This window comes from Bombina bombina, chromosome 9, assembly GCF_027579735.1.
Source record: "Bombina bombina isolate aBomBom1 chromosome 9, aBomBom1.pri, whole genome shotgun sequence".
In the NCBI taxonomy this organism is placed as follows: domain Eukaryota; kingdom Metazoa; phylum Chordata; class Amphibia; order Anura; family Bombinatoridae; genus Bombina; species Bombina bombina.
In genome coordinates this window covers 39,275,681-39,289,663 of record NC_069507.1, presented here as the reverse complement: position 1 = coordinate 39,289,663, position 13,983 = coordinate 39,275,681, and the positions used below count along the sequence as shown (strand labels likewise).

General features: G+C 42.2%; 1 protein-coding gene across 3 annotated transcripts in view; it reads left to right on the top strand.

Moving 5' to 3' along the window:
* WAPL (WAPL cohesin release factor) overlaps positions 1 to 13,983 on the top strand; it is a 326,703-nt gene that overhangs the window by 127,605 nt on the left and 185,115 nt on the right. For all 3 annotated transcript variants that reach the window (XM_053692042.1, XM_053692040.1, XM_053692041.1), the window contains one exon: positions 13,722 to 13,833. In XM_053692042.1, coding sequence (XP_053548017.1) covers positions 13,722 to 13,833 — 112 coding nt within the window. The remainder of the gene's footprint in view (positions 1 to 13,721; positions 13,834 to 13,983) is intronic.

Genomic DNA, 13,983 nt, shown 5'->3' with positions numbered 1-13,983 from the left:
GACACATAATATGTAGTTAACAGAATAAATAGATTACAGTTTCGGCTGATATGTTGGTAACAAAGAATCTATGAACCTGAATAATGGATGTTTAATCTGTTAAATGCTAAGTGTGATTGTTGTCAACATAATAAAAAACTAAAAGTAAATATTTCTAGCTGGAATTTTGGATAAAATGCATTTGATCTGAGATAATCGTACAAATCTTATCTCCATAATAAATCTATGATGGATAAAGAATCGACGTAGTATAAACTATTAAAAAATATATATATATGTAAAGGAAAAACATGATGCGAAAAAAGGGGGAGAAGAGTTTGTTTCTTCTCACCCATAGTATTAGCAATAGGTTAAATGAAAGCTGTATATGAATCCGCCAGCAGTCAATAGCAGCAAAATTTCACCTGTCACCTGGCGTATTGTTCTCATATATTCTATGTCAAGATATATATATATGAGAATGCTGAAATGTTTAAAAGCAATACATTGTAAAAGATTGCTGAAATATTTAAAAACAATAAATTGTAAGAAGGGTCTCTAATTGAGGAATGTGTCAGGGGACATGCAAGAGCCACCAATCCATTTTTGTGTAAATACGGTATAAATAATATTGAGAACCAGTAAACATCGATGTGTGTAATGTCTGGTTTTATGTCATGGACAGTGGCTATACTTGATACTCAGATTTGGTGAGTTTATTAACGGACAAAAAATATTATCAAGTAATATTGGAATATGGTTTAATTGTTTCAACAAAAAGATCGGTGTAATATCTTGTTGGATCCAAAAGGATGGGGTATTAAATGAAAAATATAATTGGATGGAAATTATAATAAAAGTGAAGAAAAAGGGATGTGAGAATGAAAAAAGGGTTGGTGTGATAGCAGATTAAATAATAATAGGATAAATCGAGATGTTATGGTCAAATAATGTTATTGTTTAGAGAAATGTACTACTGGATTTCTAGCATATAAGTGCGAGTGACCAGAAAATGGAATGAATAAAAGAATAATAATAATTTAATTAAATGCTGCTAGGTCTAGGTTGGAATTAAGGCCCAGTGGGTGTAGGGTTTTTAGTTTGTGGATCCAAAAGGTTTCACGGATCCTTAACTGAATGATTCTATTATAGTCTGTGGAAGGTGGAATATAGTCTATAGGGTAAAATTTGAAAATATCAAAATTTCCCTTATGTTTGTTCAAGCAATGCTCGGGAATGCTGTGTTTAATCTACTTCTTGGTGCAGTTTTTACAATTGCGCCAATGTTCTCCCCAGCGTACCTTGGCATTCCTAGAGGTACGTCCTACGTACTGAATTCCACAACAGCACTCTAAGACATATACTACATATACTGAGTTACAGTTCGTGAATCTACTAATAGTAAAAACTTCTCCACTGTACGATTATCTCAGATAAAATGCATTTTATCCGAAATTCCAGCTAGAAATATTTACTTTTAGTCTTTTATTATGTTGACAACAATCACACTTGGCATTTAACAGATTAAACACCCATTATTCAGGTTCATAGATTCTTTGTTACCAACATATCAGCCGAAACTGTAATCTATTTATTCTGTTAACTACATATTATGTGTCCAAACATTGTTGCTTCTCAAACTGTATTTTTCAAGGATTGGTTAGATTGTGACCAAACAAACACATTGGCAGGCTTTTTAAACATTTTTTGTAATCACGTGTGTAATACATTTTACCTGATGAAATGGCCAGGAGCTTGCGGCCGAGAAACGCGTCCTAAGCTCGCAAAATAAAGTGTTTTTAACTTTATTTACCACAGCATTACTTGCTTTTTATTCTGCCTGCCAAAGTTATATCAGCCACTATCAGACAACACATATCTTCCGATTATCTGGGAAGTTTGTCCTGTACTCAGTGTATGCTATACGCATAGACTAACCGTTTGCAGTTTGTATATACAGCGGGAGATCACAGGATCTTGCTCTGATTCATAGAGGAGAGTCCACAGCGGCCCACCCAGGAAATCTGAATCTATTTTGGCTCCAGCGTACTGACTGCTGATTTAAATGTCAGTCTGCCCATTTGCACCATTTTCAACAAAGGTGCCAACATCCTTGTGAGTATACTACCACTTGTTTATTTTCTCACTGTGATCCATTACTGTTGGAACCCACTTGCACTATGAGGCGCTGTCTTTCTTTTTACCATATTCAGAATAAAAGATGGCACTTTGTATTAATTTAATCATATTCTGGGACAAGAGGTTCTCCTAGGACTTGGAGAATATTTTATTATGGGCAGTATTAGCAGGCACTGGGGATGAGGAGCAGGCTCAGAGGTGGTGTTTTTTACTTAGTAATGATAATGAAACAAACTGACATTACTATAATTTTGACAGGAAGTTTTTTTTTTTCTTGTAACGCCCACTATGGGCGGGGTTAACAGAAGCTCCAAATTTTGTTGCGCACTTCTCCCTCATACTTCCTGTGTTCCGTGACAAGGAAAGTTTCGTCACAGTAGTACGGACTCCATTTGAGAAATAAAGAGGTTGAGTCCAGATCAGCTATCAGTGTATACACTCCGGTGTTCGTCAGGCAGGTAAGCACCTCAGCAAAGTTAAGCTGAGGTGTAAAGGTGTCCGGAGTATTTAATTTTTCCTTATGTTAATTTATTTTTTTGCGGAAAAATAAGTTTATTTTTAAAATTTAAAGGAAAAGTAAAGTTTTTTGTGTGAGGTATTTTCTTAATAAAATATCGGTTATCTATCTATTTATTCAGTTTAGTTGGTGAATAAATATGAACCAAGAGTCCCTGAAAGATGTTACATGTTCTTTATGTTTTGATGCTAATGTTGAACCACCAATCCCTTTCTGTTCCTCATGTTTTGAGAAAACTTTACATTCTGACAATGTTCAAGATATGCCGCAGCTTTCTCCTCATATGTCCCAAAATTTGTTGTCCACTCTTCCAGTGCCCTGCCTTTCCTTTTTTACTCCACTTGAAGTTACGTTGCAAGACATTGCTTCCCTCATGTCCTCTGCGGTTTCTGATGCGCTGTCTGCTTTTCCCATGCTGCAGGGAAAGCGCAAGAGGAAAAGTAAACAATCAGTAAGTGAGGTTACTGACGCAGTTGTTGCTTTTTCAAATTCCCCCTCCCAGAAGCCTGAGAAGGAGGATACTTCGGTAGCATCTAAGGGTGAAATCTCAGACAGTGTAATTCCTTCTACTTAAGGAGGTTTTAGCTACACTGGACGACAGCGAAACCACGGTCGTAGTCAATCCTAAGAAATCCAGTAAGCTAAACAAATATTTTGATGTACCTTCCATGGTGGAGGTTTTTCCTGTACCAGATGGAGCTACAGAGATTATTGCTAAGGCATGGGAGAGACCGGGTATCCCCTTTTCTCCATCTCCTATATTTAAAAAGATGTTTCTCCAACATAGGTGTGTCCGGTCCACGGCGTCATCCTTACTTGTGGGATATTCTCTTCCCCAACAGGAAATGGCAAAGAGCCCAGCAAAGCTGGTCACATGATCCCTCCTAGGCTCCGCCTACCCCAGTCATTCTCTTTGCCGTTGTACAGGCAACATCTCCACGGAGATGGCTTAGAGTTTTTTAGTGTTTAACTGTAGTTTTTATTATTCAATCAAGAGTTTGTTATTTTGAAATAGTGCTGGTATGTACTATTTACTCAGAAACAGAAAAGAGATGAAGATTTCTGTTTGTATGAGGAAAATGATTTTAGCAACCGTAACTAAAATCCATGGCTGTTCCACACAGGACTGTTGAGAGCAATTAACTTCAGTTGGGGGAACAGTGTGCAGTCTCTTGCTGCTTGAGGTATGACACATTCTAACAAGACGATGTAATGCTGGAAGCTGTCATTTTCCCTATGGGATCCGGTAAGCCATGTTTATTACGATCGTAAATAAGGGCTTCACAAGGGCTTATTAAGACTGTAGACTTTTTCTGGGCTAAATCGATTCATTATTAACACATATTTAGCCTTGAGGAATCATTTTATCTGGGTATTTTGATATAATAATATCGGCAGGCACTGTATTAGACACCTTATTCCTTAGGGGCTTTCCCAAAGCATAAGCAGAGCCTCATTTTCGCGCCGGTGTGGCGCACTTGTTTTTGAGAGGCATGGCATGCAGTCGCATGTGAGAGGAGCTCTGATACTTAGAAAAGACTTTCTGAAGGCGTCATTTGGTATCGTATTCCCCTTTGGGCTTGGTTGGGTCTCAGCAAAGCAGATACCAGGGACTGTAAAGGGGTTAAAGTTTAAAACGGCTCCGGTTCCGTTATTTTAAGGGTTAAAGCTTCCAAATTTGGTGTGCAATACTTTTAAGGCTTTAAGACACTGTGGTGAAAATTTGATAAATTTTGAACAATTCCTTCATGTGTTTTTGCAATTGCAGTAATAAAGTGTGTTCAGTTTAAAATTTAAAGTGACAGTAACGGTTTTATTTTAAAACGTTTTTGTACTTGTTATCAAGTTTATGCCTGTTTAACATGTCTGAACTACCAGATAGACTGTGTTCTGAATGTGGGGAAGCCAGAATTCCTATTCATTTAAATAAATGTGATTTATGTGATAATGACAATGATGCCCAAGATGATTCCTCAAGTGAGGGGAGTAAGCATGGTACTGCATCATTCCCTCCTTCGTCTACACGAGTCTTGCCCACTCAGGAGGCCCCTAGTACATCTAGCGCGCCAATACTCCTTACTATGCAACAATTAACGGCTGTAATGGATAATTCTGTCAAAAACATTTTAGCCAAAATAAACACTTGTCAGCGTAAGCGCGGCTGCTCTGTTTTAGATACTGAAGAGCATGACGACGCTGATATTAATATCTCTGAAGGGCCCCTAACCCAGTCTGATGGGGCCAGGGAGGTTTTGTCTGAGGGAGAAATTACTGATTCAGGGAACATTTCTCAACAGGCTGAACCTGATGTGATTGCATTTAAATTTAAGTTGGAACATCTCCGCATTCTGCTTAAGGAGGTATTATCCACTCTGGATGATTGTGACAAGTTGGTCATCCCAGAGAAACTATGTAAAATGGACAAGTTCCTAGAGGTGCCGGGGCTCCCAGAAGCTTTTCCTATACCCAAGCGGGTGGCGGACATTGTTAATAAAGAATGGGAGAGGCCAGGTATTCCTTTCGTCCCTCCCCCCATATTTAAAAAATTGTTTCCTATGGTCGACCCCAGAAAGGACTTATGGCAGACAGTCCCCAAGGTCGAGGGAGCGGTTTCCACTTTAAACAAACGCACCACTATACCCATAGAGGATAGTTGTGCTTTCAAAGATCCTATGGATAAAAAATTAGAAGGTTTGCTTAAAAAGATGTTTGTGCAGCAGGGTTACCTTCTACAACCAATTTCATGCATTGTCCCTGTCGCTACAGCCGCATGTTTCTGGTTCGATGAGCTGATAAAGGCGGTCGATAGTGATTCTCCTCCTTATGAGGAGATTATGGACAGAATCAATGCTCTCAAATTGGCTAATTCTTTCACCCTCGACGCCACTTTGCAATTGGCTAGGTTAGCGGCTAAGAATTCTGGGTTTGCTATTGTGGCGCGCAGAGCGCTTTGGTTGAAATCTTGGTCGGCTGATGCGTCTTCCAAGAACAAGCTACTTAACATTCCTTTCAAGGGGAAAACGCTGTTTGGCCCTGACTTGAAAGAGATTATCTCTGATATCACTGGGGGTAAGGGCCACGCCCTTCCTCAGGATCGGCCTTTCAAGGCAAAAAATAAACCTAATTTTCGTCCCTTTCGTAGAAACGGACCAGCCCAAGGTGCTACGTCCTCTAAGCAAGAGGGTAATACTTCTCAAGCCAAGCCAGCTTGGAGACCAATGCAAGGCTGGAACAAAGGAAAGCAGGCCAAGAAACCTGCCACTGCTACCAAGACTGCATGAAATGTTGGCCCCCGATCCGGGACCGGATCTGGTGGGGGGCAGACTCTCTCTCTTCGCTCAGGCTTGGGCAAGAGATGTTCTGGATCCTTGGGCGCTAGAAATAGTCTCCCAAGGTTATCTTCTGGAATTCAAGGGACTTCCCCCAAGGGGGAGGTTCCACAGGTCTCAGTTGTCTTCAGACCACATAAAAAGACAGGCATTCTTACATTGTGTAGAAGACCTGTTAAAAATGGGAGTGATTCATCCTGTTCCATTAAGAGAACAAGGGATGGGGTTCTACTCCAATCTGTTCATAGTTCCCAAAAAAGAGGGAACGTTCAGACCAATCTTAGATCTCAAGATCTTAAACAAGTTTCTCAAGGTTCCATCGTTCAAGATGGAAACCATTCGAACTATTCTTCCTTCCATCCAGGAAGGTCAATTCATGACCACGGTGGATTTAAAGGATGCGTATCTACATATTCCTATCCACAAGGAACATCATCGGTTCCTAAGGTTCGCATTCCTGGACAAACATTACCAGTTCGTGGCGCTTCCTTTCGGATTAGCCACTGCTCCAAGGATTTTCACAAAGGTACTAGGGTCCCTTCTAGCTGTGCTAAGACCAAGGGGCATTGCTGTAGTACCTTACTTGGACGACATTCTGATTCAGGCGTCGTCCCTTCCTCAAGCAAAGGCTCACACGGACATCGTCCTGGCCTTTCTCAGATCTCACGGATGGAAAGTGAACGTGGAAAAGAGTTCTCTATCCCCGTCAACAAGGGTTCCCTTCTTGGGAACAATTATAGACTCCTTAGAAATGAGGATTTTTCTAACAGAGGCCAGAAAAACAAAACTTCTAGACTCTTGTCGGATACTTCATTCCGTTCCTCTTCCTTCCATAGCTCAGTGCATGGAAGTGATCGGGTTGATGGTAGCGGCAATGGACATAGTTCCTTTTGCGCGCATTCATCTAAGACCATTACAACTGTGCATGCTCAGTCAGTGGAATGGGGACTATACAGACTTGTCTCCGAAGATACAAGTAAATCAGAGGACCAGAGACTCACTCCGTTGGTGGCTGTCCCTGGACAACCTGTCATAAGGGATGACATTCCGCAGACCAGAGTGGGTCATTGTCACGACCGACGCCAGTCTGATGGGCTGGGGCGCGGTCTGGGGATCCCTGAAAGCTCAGGGTCTTTGGTCTCGGGAAGAATCTCTTCTACCGATAAATATTCTGGAACTGAGAGCGATATTCAATGCTCTCAAGGCTTGGCCTCAGCTAGCGAGGGCCAAGTTCATACGGTTTCAATCAGACAACATGACAACTGTTGCGTACATCAACCATCAGGGGGGAACAAGGAGTTCCCTAGCGATGGAAGAAGTGACCAAAATCATTCTATGGGCGGAGTCTCACTCCTGCCACCTGTCTGCTATCCACATCCCAGGAGTGGAAAATTGGGAAGCGGATTTTCTGAGTCGTCAGACATTGCATCCGGGGGAGTGGGAACTCCATCCGGAAATCTTTGCCCAAGTCACTCAGCTGTGGGGCATTCCAGACATGGATCTGATGGCCTCTCGTCAGAACTTCAAAGTTCCTTGCTACGGGTCCAGATCCAGGGATCCCAAGGCGGCTCTAGTGGATGCACTAGTAGCACCTTGGACCTTCAAACTAGCTTATGTGTTCCCGCCCTTTCCTCTCATCCCCAGGCTGGTAGCCAGGATCAATCAGGAGAGGGCGTCGGTGATCTTGATAGCTCCTGCGTGGCCACGCAGGACTTGGTATGCAGATCTGGTGAATATGTCATCGGCTCCACCTTGGAAGCTACCTTTGAGACGAGACCTTCTTGTTCAGGGTCCGTTCGAACATCCGAATCTGGTTTCACTCCAGCTGACTGCTTGGAGATTGAACGCTTGATTTTATCGAAGCGAGGGTTCTCAGATTCTGTTATCGATACTCTTATTCAGGCCTGAAAGCCTGTAACTAGAAAGATTTACCACAAAATTTGGAAAAAATATATCTGTTGGTGTGAATCTAAAGGATTCCCTTGGGACAAGGTTAAGATTCCTAGGATCCTATCCTTCCTTCAAGAAGGATTGGAAAAAGGATTATCTGCAAGTTCCCTGAAGGGACAGATTTCTGCCTTGTCGGTGTTACTTCACAAAAAACTGGCTGCTGTGCCAGATGTTCATGTTTTTGTTCAGGCTCTGGTTAGAATTAAGCCTGTTTACAAACCTTTGACTCCTCCTTGGAGTCTCAATTTAGTTCTTTCAGTTCTTCAGGGGGTTCCGTTTGAACCCTTGCATTCCGTTGATATTAAATTATTATCTTGGAAAGTTTTGTTTTTAGTTGCAATTTCTTCTGCCAGAAGAGTTTCAGAATTATCTGCTCTGCAGTGTTCTCCTCCTTATCTGGTGTTCCATGCAGATAAGGTGGTTTTACGTACTAAACCTGGTTTTCTTCCAAAAGTTGTTTCTAACAAAAACATTAACCAGGAGATTATCGTACCTTCTCTGTGTCCGAAACCAGTTTCAAAGAAGGAACGTTTGTTGCACAATTTGGATGTTGTTCGCGCTCTAAAATTCTATTTAGATGCTACAAAGGATTTTAGACAAACATCTTCCTTGTTTGTTGTTTATTCCGGTAAAAGGAGAGGTCAAAAAGCAACTTCTACCTCTCTCTCTTTTTGGATTAAAAGCATCATCAGATTGGCTTACGAGACTGCCGGACGGCAGCCTCCCGAAAGAATCACAGCTCATTCCACTAGGGCTGTGGCTTCCACATGGGCCTTCAAGAACGAGGCTTCTGTTGATCAGATATGTAGGGCAGCGACTTGGTCTTCACTGCACACTTTTACCAAATTTTACAAGTTTGATACTTTTGCTTCTTCTGAGGCTATTTTTGGGAGAAAGGTTTTGCAAGCCGTGGTGCCTTCCATTTAGGTGACCTGATTTGCTCCCTCCCTTCATCCGTGTCCTAAAGCTTTGGTATTGGTTCCCACAAGTAAGGATGACGCCGTGGACCGGACACACCTATGTTGGAGAAAACAGAATTTATGTTTACCTGATAAATTACTTTCTCCAACGGTGTGTCCGGTCCACGGCCCGCCCTGGTTTTTTAATCAGGTCTGATAATTTATTTTCTTTAACTACAGTCACCACGGTACCATATGGTTTCTCCTATGCAAATATTCCTCCTTAACGTCGGTCGAATGACTGGGGTAGGCGGAGCCTAGGAGGGATCATGTGACCAGCTTTGCTGGGCTCTTTGCCATTTCCTGTTGGGGAAGAGAATATCCCACAAGTAAGGATGACGCCGTGGACCGGACACACCGTTGGAGAAAGTAATTTATCAGGTAAACATAAATTCTGTTTTCCTATAGCAGATTCTATTAAGGGGTCTTGGCAGACAGGACCCAAGGTAGAAGGGGCAATTTCCACTCTGGCTAAAAGGACCACTATTCCTTTAGAGCATATTTTGTTCTTTTAAGGATCCTATGGACAAAAAGTTAAAGGGGTTACTCAAGAAGATGTATGTACACCATGGTTTACAATGGCAACCTGCTGTGTGCGTTGCTACAGTCACTTGTGTGGCGGCATACTGGTTTGTTGCGTTGTCTGATTCTATTAGGACAGACACTCCCCTTGAAGAGATCAGGATAGGATCAAGGCCCTTAAGTTAGCCAATTCCTTTATTACGGATGCTTCCCTACAGGTTATTAATCTGGGAGCAAAGATCTCTGGTTTTGCTGTGCTGGCTCGCAGAGCCTTATGGTTAAAATCTTGGTCTGTGGATGTGTCCTCTAAGTCCTAAGCTTTTGGCTATTCCCTACAAGGGGAAGACCTTGTTTGGGCCAGGACATTACGGGAGGAAAGGGTCATTTTCTCCCTCAGGTCAAGAGAAATGAGTAGAAGGGACGTCAGAGCAATTTTCGTTCCTTTCGAAACTTCAAAAATAAGCCCTCCTCTCCTTCTTCCAAGCAGGAACAGTCTAAGCCTTCCTGGAGGCCTAACCAGTCATGGAACAAGGGAAAACAATCCAAGAAGCCTGCTATTGACTCGGACGGCAAGAAACTTTCTTTCTTCGCTCAGGCTTGGGTTCGGGATGTTCAGGATTCCTGGGCAGTGGACATCGTGTCCTAGGGATACAAACTAGAGTTCAAAACCTTTCCTCCCAGGGGCAGGTTTCTTCCCTCAAGATTCTGTAGACCAGACAAAAAGTGAGGTGTTCTTACGCTGTGTTAAAGACTTTTCCGATCTAGGAGTGATTGTTCCTGTCCGAGACAGGAACAGGGTCTGGGATTTTACTCCAATCTGTTCGTGGTTCCCAAACAAGAGGGAACTTTCAGACAAATTCTAGATCTCAAAGTCTAAAGTTCCTCAGAGTACCGTCCTTTAAGATGGAAACTATTCGTTATATTCTTTCCTTGGCTCAAGAGGTAGATTTAAAGGAAGCGTACCTGCATGTTCCCATCCACAAGGACCATCACAGGTTTCTGAGGTTTGCTTTTCTAGACAAACTCTTCCAGCTTGTGGCTCTTCCATTCGGCTTTGCCACAGCTCCCAGAATTTGTTCAAAGGTTCTGGGATCACTGTTGGCGGTGCTCTGGGTTGAGGCGCATTGCTGTGGCGCCTTTTCTGGACGACATTCTGGCTCAGGCACCATCCTTTCAACAGGCGAAATCCCACACGGAAATGTGGTTATGCTTCCTGTGTTCTCATGGATGGAAGGTGAACTTGGTTCCAACTACAAGGGTAGTTTTCTTGTGAACCATAATAGATTCCTTATCAATGAGGATATTTTTGACAGAAGTCGGGAAATTAAAGATTTTTAAATTTTGTCTAGCGCTTCAGTCTTCTCCTCAGTCTGAGGCTCTCTAAAGGCTCAGGGAACATGGACTTGGTTGGGAGCCTGTTCTCCCCATAAACATTCTGGAGCTAAGGGCAATCTTCAGTGCTCTTCTGGCCTCAGCTCCGTTCATCAGGTTCAAGTTGAACAACATAACTTCTGTGGCTTACATCAACCATCAGGGAGGAACTCAGAGTTCCTTGGCCATGACAGAGGTAGCCAAGATAATTCGGTGGGCGGAGACCCACAACTGCTGTTTGTCGGCGATCCACATTCCAGGAGTGGACAACTGGGAGGCGGACATCCTGAGCAGACAGACCTTTCACCCGGGGGAGTGGGAACTCCATCCGGATGTGTTTTCCAGCCTGATTCTCAAATGGGGTCAGCCGGAATTGGATCTCATGGCATCTCGTCAGAATGCCAAGCTTCCGAGGTACAGATCGAGGTCAAGGGACCCTCAGTCTGTACTGATAGATGCTCTGGCGTTACCTTGGAATTTCAGTCTCGCATACCTATTTCCTCCACTCTTCTTCTTCCTCGGCTCATTGCTCGAATGAAACAGGAGAGGGCGTCGGTGATCCTCATTGCTCTGGCGTGGCCTCGCAGGATTTGGTATGCAGACCTGATGGTGATGTCATCTCTTCCACCTGGGAGATTTCAATTGAGAAAGGACCTTCTACTTCAAGGGCCCTTCCTTCATCCAAATCTAATTTCTCTGAAGCCGACTGCTTGGAGACTGAAAGCTTAATTTTATCTAAGCGTGGCTTTTCAGAGTCGGTCATTGAGACCATGGTCCAGGCTCGTAAACCTGTGACTAGGAAAATTTACCATAAGATATGGCGTAAATATCTGTATTGTTGTGAATCCAAGGGCTACTCTTGGAGTAGAGTTAGGATTCCTAGAATTCTGTCCTTTCTCCAAGAAGGTTTGGAGATTTGGCGAAGGGTTTATCGGCAAGTTCCCTAAGGGGTCAAATATATCTGCCTTGTCTATTTTGTTGCACGTCTGGGACGTCTGCCAGACATTTATGTAATAGTTTTGTCAGGCCTGTGTTTAAGCCAGTTACTCCTCCCTGGAGTCTTAATTTAGTTCTTAAGGTTCTTCAAGGGGCTCAGTTTGAGCCTATGCATTCCTTAGATATTAAGTTATCTTGGAAAGTTTTGTTTCTTGTTGCTATTTCATCTGCTCGTAGAGTGTCCGAGCTCTCGGCATTACAGTATGAGTCTCCTTACCTTATTTTTCATTCGGATAAGGTAGTTTTGGGTACTAAGTTAGGGTTTCTCCCTAAAGTAGTTTCAGATCTGAACATTAATCAGAGGATTGTTGTTCCTTCCTTGTGTCTTAATCCTCCTCCTCAGAAGGAACGACATGCATTAAAATTCTATTTACAGACGACTAAGGATTTTCGTCAGTCTTCTGCTCTGTTTGTGGTGTTCTCTGGGAAACGTAAGGGGCAGAAAGCTACAGCTAATTCTCTTTCTTTGTGGCTGAAGAGTATCATTCACTTTGCCCTTGAGACTGCTGGACAGCAGCCTCCTGAGAGAGTTACGGCTCATTCTACGAGGGTTTCCTCTTGCTGGGCATTCAAAAATGAAGCTTCTGTGGAATAGATTTGCAAGGCTGCAACTTGGTTCTCTCTTCACACTTTTTCAAAATTCTATTAATTTGACACTTTTGACTCGGCTGAGGCCTCTTTTGGGAGAAAGTTTCTTCAAGCTGTGGTACCTTCCGTTTAGGTTCCCTGTCTTGTCCCTCCCTTATCTGTGTACTCTAGCTTGGGTATTGATTCACAATAGTAATTAGATGATCCATGGACTCATCGTGTCATTAGAAAAGAAACAAAATTTATGCTTACCTGATAAATTTCTTTCTTTCTTGACACGATGAGTCCACGGCCCACCCTGTTATTTTTAGACAGGGTTTGTTGGTATGTTATAAACTTCAGATACCTCTGCGCCTTGTTGCTTCCTTTCTCTCCTTTGCTTCGGTCAAATGACTGGGGGTTGGAGAGAAGGGAGGTGATATTTAACAGCTTTGCTGTGGTGCTCTTTGCCGCCTCCTGCTGGGCAGGAGTGATATTCCCAATAGTAATTAGATGATCCGTGGATTCATCGTGTCAAGAAATAAATAAATTTATCAGGTAAGCATAAATTTTGTTTTATGTCCTAATAATTTTTTTTTTAAAGAATTGGAACTTTGTACCTGTATGTTATTCTGGAAAGTTTTTTTTAATTTGGCACTGTGTAACTTGTATTGATACTTTTGTTATTAAACACACAGAAATCTCATTCTGTCTTTGGGCTCTAATATCTGAATTCACACACTGTTGAGAAAAGGTTAAATGCACGTTACCTAATTGCTAATTGTGTGAGTTATTGGGGTTTCAAAACACCCCATCTTATTTAGAAGTTTTGGTGGTGGCAGAAATTGTTAGAGCGATATGGACAGGATTTGGGGGTTAATGTGGTGTCCCTTCTTAAGGTCCTTTTTGTAGAGTTACAAGGTAAAGGGAACCAGAGCTGTGTGCTATTAACCCCTTCGCCCACACATATATTGTGACGATGAAAAAGTTTAATTTGTCACAACATATCTTTGTGTATAGAGGACTACTTTACAAGCAGTATAAATGTTCTGTGTTTTACATGCACATCTGACTGCACCGTAAAGTAAATCTGCAGCACGGTCTGTGCGGCTTTGTTCTTATGCAGTTCAGGACAGTTTGTTTAATATACTTCATGGAGCTTATTGCTGTAATCATAATAAATACTGCCGTACAACACTTCTGTGAATCTGTATTTTTGTGCCTTGTGTAGTTTTTAATAACCATAGGTTACTGACTTGTCATGTCACCAGACTTGAATGCCTTTTAGGTGTTCTGTTTAGTTTATAGTTTTTTTTTTCTTTGTGCCACTTATAGTGGCGTTAGAGAACTGTGATGTATATATGCAGTTACTAATGTTTTCGTTTTCCATAGTGTTATCAGCCTGGCGACGAAGTGTGCCATGCCGAGCTTTCGAATGCACCTGAGAGCAAACGGAATGGTAGCGATGGTCTTTAAAACACTGAATGATAGTCAGCAACACCAGGTAATTTTCATAGGGAAAATGTATTTTTATGTCAACTTCCATGCAATCCTTACAACGCTAAAGCTACTTCTTTTTTTTTTTGGCTTCCTTTCACTAATTCCCTTTCTCTCTTGCAGTCGCCATCTTTCACTTGCTAATTCATTAGCTCCC